Consider the following 17,435-nt stretch of genomic DNA (forward strand, 5'->3'; position numbering starts at 1 on the left):
TGACATGGAAAATGCTGCAGAGTGCGAGCTGGACTTCTGGGAGGTGCTTTGCTAGAAATCATTAGGAGAGGCACCAATGCCAAAATGCAAGTACCTGCAGTTTAACTGCATTGAAATCATAGCACATATCACCGAGATAAACTTTTTTTCACTAAGATTATTGGAAGTGGCTACTTCCTGTTCTCAGTTTTCATGTATAAATTGTAAATACAGACAATTAAATGTTAAACATTTAAAGCCATTTATTAATGTGGTCAAACCTGTATCTGCATCATTAGCAGTAGCACATATGCAATATTAAACCACATTAAGGAAAGGAGGGAATTGTGCAAAACCACCTCGAGTTCTCTGTTAAAATTGACTAGTTAATATCACAGTCCCAGCTTTTCTGTATAATTAAGCTTTTGTTCAACCATGAAAAAACCAGAAACTGATTGCTTGAAAATGAGCTGCATGACCTTTGTCCTGGTTTGTCACCTTTGACCTTTAATTCGAAGACCCTGCATATCAATTGGATCTATTTTTAGAAACCGAATGCTAAGAAAGTGGCATACTTTTTAAATTTCTGTCCTCCCATATGCAATCTCTCGAGTTGTTTTCCTTTTTTTTTTTTTTTTTTAAAACACCTATGCATCAAGCCAGAGTGGCGTATTTGTTTTTTTATCACACAGCTGCATTGGAAACACCCAGCATGCAATGACAGCGAATGAACACTTGTCTGTGTGCTGAAAAAAAAAACAACGGAAAACCTTCCTTTTTTTTTTTTGTTAATGCCTTAGACATGCCTAAGCACATTAAAGGGAACTAAAAAAAAACAAATACTGTGGGTTGCACACCTTTCTAAATGTGATGTGCCTTTTTACACCAAGAAAGGGAAGCCCCTCATGTTTGTGTGCACTGCTGCTGACCGACACCTATCTGCCCGAGCCCTCCCTGCGCTGCCAGCAGCTATTTCGCTCCCATCACTACGTGCTGGTTTGCTATCAGCTTTCAGAACACCCTCTCATAAACCAAACGGGTGGTTATAGATAGCGAACAGCAAGCTCCTGCCTGGTGGCCAGCTTCAGCTCCACTTCCATTTTGTGTAGGTAACGTTACACTTTGCAAGTTGTCCACAGAAAAATCTCTCCTGCCGGAAGGAATCCTTTTCTGAACGAGAAAGCGCTGCACTGGCTCCGCGATCGATCTCACCGCCAGCTCTCCACGCCGCAGCGACACGGCGCGCTCCATCAGGGCTGCCGGCGGAGCGCTCCGTGCCGCGGCCCTGGCGCGGGGCGCACAGCCGCCCTCCCGCAGCGCACGGCTCCCACGGCGCCGCGGGCCGGGCCGGGCCGGGCGGCGTTCAGCACTGCGGCCAGCGACAGCCGGCAGCTCGCAGCGCGGGCACCGAGCGCCGCCCGCCCGCCCGCCGCGCCGGGGCCGTGCGAGACGCCGCGGTGCTAACAAAACGCAGCTCTCGTAGCAGCGGCTGGGGCTCGGCGGCTCGCGTGCCCGGTGACCGGCTGCATCCGCGCGGGGGCTGGACAGTGAGAGCTTGGGCCTAGGACGGAGGGGGCCCGGGTTCTTTCTTCATGCATTTACCACTATTTCGCCTTTTCTTAAGGCATAACAGAAAACACGTTTTCAAATTTAAAAGGAAAAAAAAAAAGCGCAGCTCTGCTGAAACCGGGATGGAGGCACGTGCCCTTTGCATTATGTGCTATCAATAGGACCGCTCTCTGCCATAGTGACACAGGCACAATCTCTACTGCAGCTGCATCTCTGGTGCGGCATCAACACCAGCCCCAGCCACTGCTCTTGCCGCTACCAGCAGCATTTGTTTCACTACAGCAAAGGCAACCGGGCTTCCTGCTTTATTAATTATTAAGGCAATAATTTAATTCACTATTGATTATTACTGCTTTGTACCGAGGGGACAGCCCACTGTCACTCCTGGAAGTGCCGTGGCTTAGCTGCACATCTTATCAATTGTTTTCCAAACAAGCTTCGCAGCTCTGCCTGCTCCCAAGTTTTGAAGTATGTTTTAAAAATAAGTGACCACTGTAGCTCTGTAAAGCAGCGCTTACAGGTGTGAATCCAACATCCAATACTGCACTTTTATTTGGTATTACATCTGAATGCTGCTGAAATTATACACAATACCATTTAAATTATCTACAACCAAACTTAACTATAATTATTTTCCTAACAACCAACGCTATGCTCACGACAGGATGCCTTTCTGTTCTTGTGAGCATTCATAGTGCTTGCATGCAAGAGGTGAAATGCCAAAGCAGGCTACGGGGTGGGGAAACCCAACCCCAACATATGGCCTATAGGGAAAGGGAAGCGGAGTGTGTGTGCGAGGGAGCAGCGTGCGATCTGTACAGAGATGGGCACAGAGCGCTGCCGTGCCCTCCCCACTGCTGAAAGAGCATTGGACGCCATGTGCTCACACCTACTCACAAGCTAAGGAAGGGACGTCATGAATGTACCAAGTCTCTGGGCAATACGTTCACCAGATTACAATGGGTAATTCCCTCACGTTGGAGCAGAAAGAGATTTAACACGCACCTGGAGTTCTCAGATTCGTTCTGAACATGCCCGTGTCATAACTCCTAATACCTTGGACAAAACACCTACACGTGCTGCTGCTGAGATGGGCGCTTATTTTTTCAACTAGCCCACTAACCTACTGTTTACCCGACGCTGCGTCATTTATCACAGCCCAAGCGCTGTACCTGAACACGGCTGCACGCCGAAACGCGAACAGACGCGGCAAGTTAACGCCGACCCACCCCGGGGCCGGGCTGGGCACCAACGTGCCTTCCCAGCTGCAGCCGCCCCGCCCCGCCCCCGCCCCTGCCCTGAAAGAACCAGGCGGCCCGGCACCACTCCGTGCTTTATTTGCTCACAGCGGGACCGTTACCCGCCGAGCCCGCCCTTCCCGCGGCTCCCCCCGCATCCCCGACCCCGTGCCGCCCGCGGAGCCGTGGGAGCCATTCAAGATGGCGGCCCCTCCGCCGCCCGCACTCACAGCCCCGCACCGCGCGCACGCCGCTCCCCTCCCGGCCTCCCCCCGCATCCCGCGGCAGGGCCGCCCCCTGGCGTCGTGCAGCCGCAGCGCCCCGCCGGGCCCGGCCGCCCCCCACGCGAGGCGCCGTCCATCAGCGCTCGCCGTTCCCAATTCGCGGCGGGCGGCGCCGCCACACCCCGCCCCGCCCGGGACGGAGCCGCCGCGCAGGTGCCGGCTCCTCTCCGGGCTGCAGCGGCCCGAGGGTGAAGGGAAAAAAAGGTGTGAACCCGGAAGTACACCCGCCCCGCCGGCGGCCGCACGGCACCGCGCGCTCCGAGGCGCAACTTTTCCTCCGGCCGCGGCGGAGTCGCCCACCGCCCTCTCCCCGCGCGGGTGCCGCGGCTGCGGGAGGACGAGAGCCGGCGGACACGCAGCTCCGCGAAGGAGAGGTGAAGGAGCTCGCTTACCTCCCGCGCGCCATGGTGGCCGGGCTGAGCGGGGCTGTCGTACCGCGGAGGGGAGGCGAGCGCCAGGCACGGACACACCGACGGGTACCGGGGGGCTTCTCTTTCTCGACCGCCGGGAGGACGCGGCGGAGGACGAGAGGCGCGCCGCGGGGGTGGCAGGGAGCGGCTGGCAGGGCGGGCAGGCGGCGGGCAGACGCGGCGCCAACGCTGCCTCACGCCGCAGCCGCCGCCGCACACCTGCCCGCTGCCCGCCGCCCTCCTCCGGGCGGGCGCCCGGCGGCTGCGCGCGGGGGCGCTCGAGGGCAGTGCGAGCCGCGGGCGGGGCGGGGCGGCCTCTTCCGCGCCTCTCAGAGCCGCCTGAGGCTGCGGCCCGGCCCTGAGGCAGGGAGTGCTCTGGGTCTCCTTTCCCTAGGGTTCTGTTCTTAGGCGCTGGGCTGCCTTCATTGGCCGTAATTTCCCATTGTTGGATTTTCCTTTGTAGGTTTCATTTTTGAGGCTCCAGGAGGACTTTTTCAGCACAATTAAGGGTCCCATCGTAGCCCAGTCAACATGCACAGCTTTTAATTTCCTTTTCACAAAGAAAGCATCGCACAGTGTGCAGTCTTAGCTGGTGTAAAAGACACCATGGACCCTCTCAATATTCTGCCCTACTTGGCTGAAAAATGTCATGGGCATAGGAATGTTTTGAAGACTTGAGAGAGGATCTTGTATAGGAGCTACTGTGTGCCACAGCTCTGGTTATATTTGTTTAGGTTGGATATTAGGAACCATTTCTTCTCAGAAAGAGTGGTGAGGCACTGGAACAGGCTGCCCAGGGAGGTGGGGGAGTCACCGTTCCTGGAGGTGTTCAAGAAATGTGTGGATGAGGCACTGGGGATGTGGTTATTGGACATGGTGGGGGTGGGTTGGTGGTTGGACTAGGTGATCTTAGAAGTCTTTTCCAACCTGAATTATTCCATGATTCTGTGGTTTAGACGTAGCCTCTACAAAACTATTTTTATTCATGTTTCATAGGTGAGATTGAAGTAGCCATGTTTTGCTAGTGCTCTTAAAACTTGACTATATTACCTCAAATGTAGTGTGCACTCACTGTATTTGTGACTGTATGTGTACAGAAATGTATAAAGAAATCAAGCCTAACACAGAGCTGTTTTACTCTAATGCAGCTCTAACAATATTTTGCTAGTGTTTTGAGGATGCATGATCTTTTCAGGAAGAAAAAATAAGACCAAACAAACAACAAAAAACAAAAAGCCACTAAGCAACCAAAAAAAAAAAAAAAAAAGGAAAAAAGCCCACCAAAAAACTCTGTGGTCAGAGCTTAAATTTCTTTTTATTTTTTTCCTTTATCTCTTACAAACGATAAAAAGTGCATTCCTGGCCTCTGTATTTTAGCTGAGACATTTTTTCAGTTAAAGAAGCTTGCCTACCTCCTTCACTACTATGCCTTCAGCAAGGTTGAATCTTACAGCACGTTTGTATCAAACAAGTTACAGATGTAAACAGCACTGAACTCTTTCAAGAAATAACTGAGCTGCAAACAGTTTGAAAGACTGTGAAAATGAATGCTTCCCTACTACAGTCAGCTTCTCAACTTATGGTCAGTGTGCTTGCTCATAGGTTTTCCCCTGAGAAGTGAGTGAAAAATTTGCTTCTTCCAATGCAGATTAAACAGATGTATCAATTGTCATGAAGTACAAGTTTTTTTTTTTTTTTTAAGACTTTCTGTCAATGGCCAGCCACCACTGAGGAAAAAAAAGCACTGAAGGTATTTTGGAAAAAAAAAAAAGTAGTGCTTGAAAAAGCACTTTTAATTTTTCATAGTATGTATTCCACTCAAAGCACCTCAAATTATGTAGGCTATTTGTGTTGGGCTGCTATACAAAATATTTTCTGGAATAGTCCATGGAAATGTACATTGAATGTGTCATTTTCCTGGTGAGATTTACTAAAGCCTTTTGACTTCAGTAAATAATAATAATAAAAAGCCCCAACACTCAATAAATTGTGCAGTTTTCCATTTTTTAATTGTCTCCCTCTGTGGGAATTGTTGAACGTTTCAAAAGAAGGAACTGATATGGGGAGGAAGTTTCTGAGGTTCCAAGTAACACCTTTCTTGGCACCTTCTGGAAACTGGTCCAAACCCAGAGATGTTAGACAGAGAAGGGCTGCTCCTGTTCCATTCGCAATGCTGCTCAGAGCAGAGTGTGTGTGTACTCACATTATCCGGAAGAGAGTATTTAGCTTTCTCAGCTTTGCGTCCAGTTTCCCAGCTTTCCACATTTATCCATCTTTGTGTTGTTTTGGTCAAACTGTATTTTCTGTTCTGACAATATCATCTCCAAATTTCCAGCCCCTCCCTTAGTCGTGCTTTTTGCCGGCTTAGTCGGAGTCTGAGACTGTTCATAGTTTAACCTACAATATTTTATGAAATGTTATTTCTTATAGATGGGAGTGTCTTTGTCAGGTAATACTCAAATTGCCCCAAACTTTCCAATTATAAGACAGTTTTTCTATTGCAAAACTGTTATCTTCAACAAAATAGCTCTTTTGTATGAGATTTTCCATGCCTTCCATTGTAGGCTCTTTACATTGATCCCCAGTCATTTACAGGAGGAAGGTAAGTTTTGTCCAGCTAAGAAACTGCTTTCTTCAATCTAGTAGTCCCATCTTTCTGAGCAGGCACTCTGGTACAGAGGCAGGAAAATGCCTTCTGCTCTCTGTATGGCTGCTCTGTCCCAAGCTGGCTGAGCTGTACCTAACCGCAGTATGTACATGCTGAAGGACTTTCTGAACAGCTACAATCTACAAGGATTTGGCTGTAACATAGAATACCCAAATCACTTTCAGCGCTCAGTTCTGAAGTGAATGTGCCCAGTTCTCATGCTCCCCCTCCTCATGCTCCAGTCGGAGCTACAGAATCTCAGAGAAAGCTTTTCATGAGTGTTTTTAGCTGCCACTTTTCCCAGGCATGTTCCTGTGCTGAAACTGCGAACGAGAAATTTCTCTGCTTTGTCTTTTTAGTGACCCTTGCTGCTAACACCCTGGAAGCATGAAGGAAGAAGCTGTCTGAGTCAAATGGACAAAAAGACAAATGCCAGGCCAGGATGAGGAAAAAAGTATATAAAGAGAAAGGGTCTTGCGAGATCAGGACTGTACAAGGGACAAAAAACCAAGTCTAGAAATCAGAGACTTGCTGACCAAGAACATTTTGCCTCATATCTGCATGGTTTATTTGCCAGCATAGTGTAACACAGTCACAGTACACAGAGTATGAGTTAAAGAAGTTATTGTTGGCTGGAAGAGCTGTTATCTGTGTCTGTGGCAAGCAGCAGCACTGCTTCTGTTAGGTTGTGAGGGACTGGGGAAGTGCATGGGGGACATAGACTACAAAACCATGAGCGAAGCATGGGAAATTAGTGGGAGATCAGGATACACGGAAGGAAGAGGAAAAGAAGAGCCATGCTGCACTCTCTGCCATAGCTAGCAATGACTATATGCAATTACAGAGCTCTCTTTTTTTTTTTTTTTTCTGGTTTTAGTCATTAGTCTCCTTCTTTGGCCTTTGGGACTGTTCTAATTTTTTAATGACCCAATGAAAATGTTAGTAACAGAGAAGTTTTCTATTTTTCCTCTGTCTTCCTCCTGCTTTATTTGCTTTTCCCAATGGGGCTAAAAAAAAGAAAGTTATTCTTTTAAAAATTAGTTTGGAAAAGCTGTGCCAAAATATGCTGTTCTGCTTTATTTTATAGCCTAATGAAAGTCAAGTAGCATTTTATAAAGCTTTAAATTTTAATATAATATCCTCAAGAGCATTCCATTTGCAAATCTGGGGAGATATCTGAGCACATGAACATTCAACACGATAATCAGAGAAAAGCATTTTATCACAAATGCCTTTTTGTGCATTTACTTAGCCAACTCAATTGCATTTCAGTCAAGCCTTCATTACCAGCCCACTGAGAGTAATCTGCCAAATCTCTACTGTTGACTTCTTTAGACTTTTCTAACCCTTTTCTAAACCTCTAATGTTTACCACCTTAACAAGACTATATTTAATTCCAAACCAGAAGCTATTTTGACTTTTTTGAATGTGTGATCATTTCTGTCCTTGCTCAGTGGCTCAGCTGTGCCAGTTGGAATGAAGGCTGAGATTATGCTCAGTATTTAGGTTGGTGCAGAAACTGAGTTGTGGAAACTGACTATCCAAGGTATCAAATGATGATTAGGAAGATCAGTATTTAGCTTTTCATCTAACTCATCAAAAGCAGTAACAATAGAGAAAAGCCCCTCCTGGCACAGGATGAGGATTTTGCAGGAAAGCTGAACTGGCACGTAAGATGTTCAGACTTAAAGAATTATTTCAAAAGGGCCACAGTCATGCTGAAATAGTTTTTTTTTAGGAATTCACTGATATATAGTTGGCAAATCATTAACATTTTAATGCTTTTTAAATCAGTATGCATAGCCTTTAAAAATAACAGTTATAAGAAAATGTTAATGTTAGCAATAAATTTTATTTTATTATGATCAAAACTGGTCTGTGAGTTCTATTGCTTTACACTGTGTGCAGTTTTCATCAACTCAAACTGTCTGGCTCCTTATAGCAACTTGATTTAAGGAAGTTGAACTAGTTTCCTTGGGGAACTGAAGGCTCAAAAAATTGAATTGTTAGCTGATAGGAAAAAAAATTACAGAATGTTTTTCAAAGTGGTGAAGAAAGGAAATGATTACTTGGAGTTGGGGGCGTAGAGTGAGAAAGTGCCTGCTTCGTGAGTCTGTGGGTGGTAAGCCACAGTTAATTTATACATATACTTTGTTTTTTCATCTACCATTACTCCAGTCCCAGGAGCTAATTACAGTCGTTCAGGTCAGCATGTCTTCATTCTATTGAATATTGAAAAAATAGGTAGAGAAATTAACAAGACTTAGAAGGAGCTTCTCTGCATCTACGCTATACCAGAATAATATGCAACTAGAACAATAATTTTCAAGCACTCATTTTCTGTGTCACTTTTATTGTTAAACATGAATTTAAGAGTGAAACCTTAATTGATAAGCAAGTCCTAACGTGCTCAAAAACACAGTCTCAAAAATAAGATTCTTTTCACACCTGGCTTACCATTGCCACTTCAATGTAAGTAAATCAGAATTTACTTGCGGACTAATTGCAGAAGCATGCTGTGGTGCTAAAGGTTGAATTGATTGAAACCTAAGCTCATTGAAATAGGGAATGTCTTCAAGCAGGAGAGTATCTCTTCATATTTTCCATACCCTTGTAATTGAAAACAACAAAGGAAATAGAAGCAAAGTGTTTTAGTAGATTTTGAAGGATCTTTTCTGACTTTCTTCACAAGTCATTGTAATCTAAGTTCCATTGGTACTTGCTATCAGAACTAAGGTGGAAAACAGTGCAGAGTTCAAGTGAAAATGTGAGGGGGGAAGGAGGCATGACATGGAACTCTTAGCAACTCCTCCTTACCTGATTTTTTAGATATGCGAAAACCTTACAGGTAACAGCCAGAGATAAAAATCATGGAATGAAAAAAGAGGTGCTTCTTGGCCACAGCTGAGCTAGGAGGCAGAGGATCGGCTTGTTGTGGGAACAGGAAGATTTCGAGATTTTTTCCAACATACATAAAAAAAGCATGTCTGAGTCTCAAAATAAGTGAGCAAATCAGGTAGTTAAAGAATGGTGAGAGCAACAAAGATTCTCTGTGCAATCAGGGATGAAGTGTTGCTGATGAAAAGGATGGCAGGGAAACTGGAGCATCCAAAATCTGACAATTTCAGAACGACCAAGTGTGAGTACTGGCCATGCTTGGCTGCTTAATGAGGCAATTGAAGAGGAGACTTCATGCCAGAGCCAGGTGGAGATAGGGGAAGAAAATACATAGGGCTGATGCTCAGCAGCTGGAAAGCTGGGCGATGAACTGTGAATATATAAAACATCCAACCGTCTGGCATTTTATCTCTCAGGAACAGAGCAGTGGCATCATGTGACGGATAATCCAAAGTTATTAGGCTTCATCATATAGGCTACTAAAGTGCAAAGCTAAATCCATAGCTAGAAAAAACTCCACTGCGGCAATGGAAGTATCAAAGAAATTATTCTAGACCTCAGTACTGTGTTTAAGTAGTCAAGCATGTAATCTTCTAGCTTTAAGCACAGTCCTTTTCCCCAAAGTGGTTTACTTGTACCGTACATCATACATTTAAGGAGTTGAAAGCTACTCTTTTTTTGTTTTTCTTCAACTCTTGTGCTCCAGTTTTCATGTGATAGAGTATCTTTTCCCTAATCCTAGCCCTATTTTAATTTATCAAAACACATGGACCTGAGTTTCCCATTTCTGTTTTATTATCAAGAGATAAAAAATTGTAGTGATACAGATCAGTGGAGAGAAGACTTTTCCGTCCTTGCACACGTGATTGAGTGTTCATACTGGAAAATACCACCCAATAAATAAGTGTGAAAGAATCTAATTGCATCTGAATTATTTTGGTAAGAGCATATTCTTAGCTCCACTCATATATCATTTTCATGTTATTTATTAGTAGTGCCCACTTGTGACTATAATTATAGTTGTAGGTGACCCAGTATTAACAGAAGAACGATAATTTCCTGTGACCTAGATTTCTGCATTGGGAACAATAACATACCAGCACCGCCTAATGGAATCAGCCTCAATTACCATGACCTTTGGTTTACTCAACCTTTTGCTTCCATTGTTAATTATACATGCATTATGGTTAGTGTAGAGGAGATCATTTGTTCATTATTAAAAATCAAGCTTGCTTTCTTTTGAAGAAAGGTGAAAATACAGAGAAACCATAAAACAAAAATCCTAAAATGAAGAGTTGAAACATTAATGAGAGAGATTAAAACTGCAATCTGTACAGCTTGAAATGGTAAAGAGATATAATGCAAGTATGATTAAGACAATTAATTCTTAGACAAAGGAGAAGATATTTGCTGTTATACATAGTGTTTGTACTTGCTTCAAGGTGGTGTTTTTGTTTTTGTTTTTTTTTGCATAATCAAGTGTAACATCAATAAAAGATTACAAATTGGCAATCCTTTGAAAGATAAACAAGTTTACAGTACTGCAACATGGAAAGTTGCTGCAAGACATCATCATCTTTTGTTCCTGACCTGGAGGATCTGTTTTCAGAAATAAGAGTTCAGTTTGGAAGAGGCTGTGTTCTAGATGACATTACACTGGTCTCAGGGAGATCTTGGTTGGTTTGAACAGGGAGATCTTGCAGGTGTGAACTCCTTTCGTATGGACAACATCTCATGCCATGGTTTGAGCCATTCATTGAGCTGGAGGGGCCACTGGAAAAGCATTCTGCATCAAGCTGATTCTGGTGCAAATATTTGCCAGAAATAATAAAATTTTATGTAAGTGAATTTTTCTGTATTTCAGTCTGTGCTCATTGCTTCTTCTCCTGTTATAGAATCCTGTTATAGAATCATGGAACCATTTATTTTGGGAATGATCCTCATTATCATCAAGTTCAGCCATCACCCTAACACTACCAAGTCCACCAGTGAACCCTAGACCATGTCCCTAAGCAGCACATCCACTCATCTCTTAAATACCTCGAGGGATGGTGACTCCATCACTTCCTTGGGCAGCCCATTTCAACACCTGACCACCCTTTCCACGAGTAAATTCTTTCCAGTATCCAATCTAAACCTTCCCTGGCACAACATGAGGCCATTTCTTTATGCTTTGTCACTGGATATCAACAAGAAGTGCCTTCTCCAATCTAAATGGCTCTGGCTGTCTCAGCCTCTTCCTATATGACAGATGCTGCAATCCGTTAATGATCTTAGTGGCTCTTTGCTGGACCAGCTCAACTTATTATATAGATATACAGGACATCAAACATATGACTTTACAGTCATATGACAGTCACCTGGTATAAGTGCATACTTCAAATATTTGAGATTGCTGAGCACCTTGCAGTATCCTTCAGTCCTTCTTATCCTTACAAATATATTGCTGACCCACACTGCTTTTTAACCTGCTGTTTGTAGGGGTAACCAGGGTACTGTTTTTCCATCTTCTCTTCAAACATTCACTGTTTCTAGAATGATCTAAAAATTAATGCCAATATTTCTTTTTCCTGGTCTCTACCAAGTTCATTGGAACCTGCAGGATTTTATCAAAGATTCAGTTTTACTTTTGAAACAAGAATTACCAGGAAAAAAACTGTATTTCCTGGAATCAATTATATGAGATAGAACACGATTAGCTCCCCTGTGCAGAAAAAGACCCTATAAAACATATTTATAGCTTGTAAAAATCTAAAAGATGTGCTAGCTTTGCTATAGGTTCCTCAAGGAGTGACCTGGGTTTCTGTATTCTTTCTATAAGACAAACACCCAAAAGAGCCTGCAGAAAGACTAAAAACTATCTTAGAGAAACGAGAGTCATCATAAAGATGAATTTCAGTTATTAAAGTGTTATAAGAGCATTTTCTATGCTCTTATACAAAACAAGGAGGAGTGGCTGATAGACAGATGTGTACTGCCATTCAGAGGGACCTGGACAGGCAGGATGAAAAATGAGCTGAGAGGGATCCCATAAGTTCCACTGAGGGAAGTGTTAAGGCCTGCACCCGGGGAGGAATAGCACAGTGGACCAGCACGTGCTGTTGGAAGTACTGTTCTGGGCTTTCCAGTGCAAGAGAGATGCTGGACTGTGTCTGGCAGAGGGCCACAGAGATGATTAAGGAATTGGAGCCTCTGCCATGTGTGGAGAGGCTGAGACAGCTGTGGCAGTTCAGCCTGGGGAAGAGAAGGCTCAGGGATCTCATGCAGTAGAGAAGGCAGAGCCAGCTCTTCTCAGTGGTGCTTGGTGAAAAGACAAGAAGCAATAGATATGAATTGAAATACAGGAAATTCCATTTAAACATACTTTTAAGATGATTATATAAAAGCTTGAGCAGAGGGGTTGTGATACCTCCACTCTTGGAGACCATCAAAATTTGACTGACGTAGCCCTAAACACTGTACTGTAAGTGACCTTGTTTTGAGCAGAGGAGTTGGGCTAGGTAATCTCCAGAGATCCCTTCCCACCTCAAGGATTCTGTGATTCTATGATCTATGAAATAAGGCGAGCCACGTACAAGATCACAGTAGTTATGGTAATAATGCTAACCTAAAAGAAAGAGAAGATGTTGAAAGATATTTCTTTGACTCTGAAAAGATCCATGGATTTAACATCAATTTGGAAAAACCTAGTAAGGCAGTGTAGTAGAAGTAAGACTGTTCTGTAATAAACGTGGAGTGTAACAAACAGTAAATGTAGGGGTCCTGCAGAGGATGGACAGCAGAAGAATATATGTTGCAAAAGCAGAAATATATGATTTTCACTGCAAGGTAATACTTTAATAATAACAAAATAATAATGTAAACGCTTAACTCATATGGTGCCTGTATTCCGTAAGTCTCCAGGCACTTTCACAGCATAAAAAAAGAAACAAACATAAATACACAACTGGGCGAGAAGAGGCTTGATGCAGATTGCAGACCAAGAAAAGAAGAAATTGTCTGCTAAATTCAGACCATGGCTTTAAACTGGATACTCAGATTAGTTTTCTGGGAGCTGAGTTCTCCGTCTTTCAATTAAAGGATTAGAAGAAAACAGTAAACTTTTTTTATTTTCGAAACAGTGCAGAGCAGACAGCAGACTCAAAAATGTCATAAAATTTGAGCAAATCTGCTTACATACAACAGTAACATATCATATACTGCAGTATGTAGATCTAATTATATCACCAGGAATTGTTCATGGTGTGATACTAAGAAAACGTTATCTCAGGACTAACAGGCTACTTGTCTTCTCATGGCTGAGAACCTTCCTCAGCGCCTTGGCCAGCTGGAACAGGGTAGCCAGTTCTATATTGTTGTCTACGACAACGTACTAAGGCTTCCCTTCCGTCCGCACCTCCGCGTGCAGGGGCATACGGGACACATACACGGTATGTAGCGCCGAAATGCCCATTTTAATGCTGCGCAACAAGGCTACTTATACCCGTACATGCGACCGCCCCATATACCCGTGACCTCCCCCGCTCCTCCCAGGTGCTCGCAGGCACCACCCACCGTGACTCCCCGATTCCTTCCTTGGTGCTCGCAGGCACCACCCACCGTGACTCCCCGATTCCTTCCTTGGTGCTTGCAGGCACCACCCATCCCATTTAATCCCGCATATATTATTGACACAACTGGAAATAATCCTCATGCACTAACTCCTGAGCTGTACCCTAGAACTGCTGAGAAAGAGCTAATTGCTGCAGTGTTCATGTAGATGAGCGAAATCCTGTCTTCAGACCCATTTTCTGGCACCATCCAGTTTACTGCTATACATGTATCCATATGCTCCTCATCACACTATCTATTGTTGTTGCTGATGGTTATATGACTGAGCTGACCGAATGGATGACCATCAAATGCCTTATTTTTAGTCATTAGACTATTTTTTCTTATAAAGCAAAGCCTTAGAAAGTTAAGGAAATTAAATTTGATTACACTGTTTTAGGGATTATTTAGGATGCTAGCAAAGCTGAAATAACTGAACAGATAAAGATTTGTCAGAGACCGCGGAGATGTGAATAAATCTGAATAAAATATCAGCTGAAAATACTGCTGTAAGAAAACATCTGAGCACTTCATGTATAGATTTTTACTTTTAAGAAAATGTTCTGTTTTGCATTTAAGCAAGGGGAACTGCAGATCTGACCTGATAAAATAAGCACAAGTTACTGCAGCTTTCATCACCTTTTAGACAAAAAAGAAAAAAGTTGTGTATTTATGTTTATACATTTTCCTTTTGTTGTAACTTCTACATCACTGATTTACTAAGTCATCGTATGCTAACTCTTTGGGTTCTCTATAGAGATATTGTAATATTAGATAATAACGGATTTGAGGTAAAACCTCCAACAACATGACACACATTTAGAAAAAGTTGTAAATCCTACAATCCATTAAACACAAATTTACCAAACATGAGATCTCCTATGTGAACAGGAGTAAACACTGTGTAAATCAGACAGTGTGTGTCTACTCCAGCAAAAAAAAAAATTTAGCATTAAAAGCTGACCACTTTTGAAGGAAAATATCCATTTTAAAACAGGAAAATATTCCAAAATTATAGATTATTGTAATGTAATAAAAATACTAAATTAAGTAAACAAATTCAGTACACTAAGCAAATGTTCATTTGGAGTGCTTCTTGAGAGTAGTTCAAGAGTCCTTGAATGACTGTATAACCTTTTGATGGCTCAAGAAGTTCTTTTTTATTTATTGATTACTGCTTTAGGATGATAATCAGATAAGATCAGTGTTCTCCTAATTGTACATACTCTACTATGTAGCATTGCTACTTGTCATTCAGCATCCTTCCAGTGAGTTACTTTTGGTACTTACAGAAATATTACCCTTACTCTAGAGATGCAGAGATGATGACATAAAGAATAAATTGTTCGGCATCACTAAGTGAATCAGTGACAATATTACATTTAGAGCAAGGAGTTTTGGGAATCTCTTTTGCCTATTAAAATTTCTCTCTCCCTGGAGAGTCTGACTCCCTCTCCATTGTATTTTTATAGCACAAGAATAAAAACATCCATTAATGAAAGATTTTTTCACAAAGTTTGCTAGCCTCAACTCCCACTGCCCCTCTGAACAAATAACTGCCAGTCCCAGGAAGAGTCAAGAAAGCCCAGAGAATAGTCTCCCTCAGCATGCAGCTTTCTAAACATAGTTGACAAACACTGGGATTCATATACTCTCATTTGAGGACCAGCTGTGTATTCCATTTAACAGCTAATAGTGGAATCATGAGAGGAAAATTAAACGGAAACCAAAGCACAACGAGGAGTTTTCTGTAACTCCTTAACAGATATAGATACAGAACACTTCCTACCCTTCATTATAGCCCTTCCTATGTCTGTATATCCAGCTCTTCTTATAAATTCCTCCACCATTCAACTATAAACTGAAACTTAATAAGGGGAGACAAGTCTCATACAGCTCTGCAGAGCCATCCTATTGTGCTGTGCCAGACCTGGGAACATCTAAATAGCAGATATGCCAACACAGCTGGAAGTCTGTAGGGAAAAAAAGGACTCTTCCCCCCTCCACCCCCCCTTCTCTTTGTTTAACTAATCAGTCTGTAACTATGAAGGGAGAAATAGCAAAAACAGGGAAAGGAGAAGATAAAGAGTTGATCCCTTCATTATCTCTAGGGTCAAAAAAAAAAAAAAAAGGAGTCTCTTTAAAGCAGAAGAAATTTTCAACTGAACCTGCCCTCTTGCACATGGAGTCATCCTTCAAGATTTCTTCATGAAATCTGGACTGTAGATATGCAAGTTTTCTGCAAGTTTTGTTTACTTAAGGGGACCTAGAACTTAAAATGTGAGTGGAGGAGGCAAGGAATAGCTGCATTAGATTATGTGTAAACGTACTGCTTTTTTTTTCTTATTTGCTTGCTTTCTCCCTGACATCAGTATCACAACCTTTTGTGTAATGGTTCATACAAATATAGAAGAAAAAGACTTATTAAAGAGTTTACAATCTTAATATAAAAAAGAAGATTGCCAGGAAGATATCAAGAGACAATGAGACAAAAGATACCAGAGCACACCAGTAATCTACTGGTTAGATTGTCGTATTTTCTTCAGGCATTCTGCAAGAACCATAAGGGACCTATCTGAAAAAAGGTAATGAAATGGCTTTGCAGCAGCAAAGGCAGTTGCAGAGAGCTCCTACTAAGTGTCAGGAGCAACATGAGAATAATCACAAAGGGCTGAATGTTTTTCTAAATTAAACAAATGGCCAGTGTAGAGACTGATCTGAGAGAGGAGCTTACATCTTAATAACATTTGGGTTCATCATCACAAACTGGGTTCAGGGGGAGCACTGTGTGGAATGGCACTGGAGATCTGAGAGCGCTGCCCTTTCCAGAGCCAGCAGTCCTGTCACCTGTGCTGTCCTGCATGAGTGCTTCTGCTCAATCTGTGTTGATGCAGAAGAAAGCAGACTGGGCGCAGATCAGACTTTTTGAAATTAAGCTGCTCTTCCATTCTTCTCTCCCACTCCACAGCACTCCTGACATCCTCCAAAATGGGTGTAAAGCTAATTGTCTCTTCCCTCTGGGGGCTTCATCCAACAGAGCTACTGTTGTCTCAGCCTTACAGTATGTTTGCCCCAAGACTCGGCAAGGGAACTGAAGAACCTTTCTTCTACTTTGAAGAAACCAATCTTCTATCCCTTTTCTACTTGTGTTTTTTGTTAAATGAAATTTAACACTTTTTCTACTGATTTCCACCTTATCACCAAATGAGCCCATTCTTTGAAATACTGGCAGGTCACCATACATGAATTCTGAACCAGTTCATCTATCAAATGTGCCTTACATTACAAATTATGTCCTAACCCTTAAACACCACAGCTCATCTTGGATAATTCAGAGCTCTGGTGGAAGTAAGGGAGAACTAGAGACAAAACCTCTCAAAGAGATACAAAGATAGAACAAGCCTCCAGAGAAGAGGATAGTCTGTAATAGGAAATGTTCCCAACCCTTCTCTTTTAAAGAAATCTTTTCATTATTTTTGACACTGATCATTGCTAACTTCAACTTTTTTTTTTTCTCCAAAGAGAGCACTGAAGAATTTTTTGTACTACTGTTGCCTGATAACTTTTTTATCTATCATTAAAATACTATAGGAATTAAGTTTTCTGCCAAATTCTTCACTTCAACAGGAGAGGAATTGGTGAGCAAAAATATGTTTCATAGCTGCCAGATTACTTTCTTGCCCCTTCTAATTGGTCAAGATGACCTTTAAAGGTCCCTTCCAATTCAAACGGTTTTATGATTCTATGATTCTGTAGTCTCAGATTTTTGCATACTCTAGAAGCTGATCATCAGCTCTCATCAACAAACAAAAAACCTCTC

The 17,435-nt window shown here is 42.8% G+C and overlaps 2 protein-coding genes across 9 annotated transcripts in view; one reads left to right on the forward strand and one right to left on the reverse strand.

The window, feature by feature from the left end:
• LIN28B (lin-28 homolog B) overlaps window positions 1-2,848 on the reverse strand; it is a 92,292-nt gene extending 89,444 nt beyond the window's left edge. For 3 of the 7 annotated variants that reach the window (XM_021391672.1, XM_021391678.1, XM_021391674.1), the window contains exon 1: window positions 2,721-2,848. The gene's annotated coding sequence lies outside the window, so the exon portion shown is untranslated. Of the gene's footprint in view, window positions 1-2,553 lie in introns of all 7 variants that reach the window. The other 4 variants (XM_021391677.1, XM_021391673.1, XM_021391675.1 and 1 more) reach the window with 3 other exon arrangements.
• LOC110396207 (translation initiation factor IF-2-like) lies at window positions 2,988-7,998 on the forward strand. Of its 2 annotated transcripts, none has more exons than XM_021391683.1 (2): window positions 2,988-3,546; window positions 6,487-7,998. In XM_021391683.1, exons 1-2 carry the CDS (start codon window positions 2,988-2,990, stop codon window positions 6,516-6,518), a joined length of 591 nt encoding a protein of 196 aa, XP_021247358.1. In that variant the 3' UTR covers window positions 6,519-7,998. The 2 variants fall into 2 exon arrangements, with proteins under 2 accessions (XP_021247358.1, XP_021247359.1); XM_021391684.1 differs by having other exon boundaries at window positions 2,988-3,444.

This window comes from Numida meleagris, chromosome 3 (assembly GCF_002078875.1).
Source record: "Numida meleagris isolate 19003 breed g44 Domestic line chromosome 3, NumMel1.0, whole genome shotgun sequence".
Classification (NCBI taxonomy): domain Eukaryota; kingdom Metazoa; phylum Chordata; class Aves; order Galliformes; family Numididae; genus Numida; species Numida meleagris.

Coding starts and splice junctions, on each gene's coding strand:
- LOC110396207 (XM_021391683.1), top strand. CDS start 2,988: ATGGCGGCCCCTCCGCCGCCCGCACTCACAGCCCCGCACCGCGCGCAC. Junction 3,547..6,486: donor AGGCACGGACACACCGACGG/GTACCGGGGGGC, acceptor TTGTCTTTTTAG/TGACCCTTGCTGCTAACACC.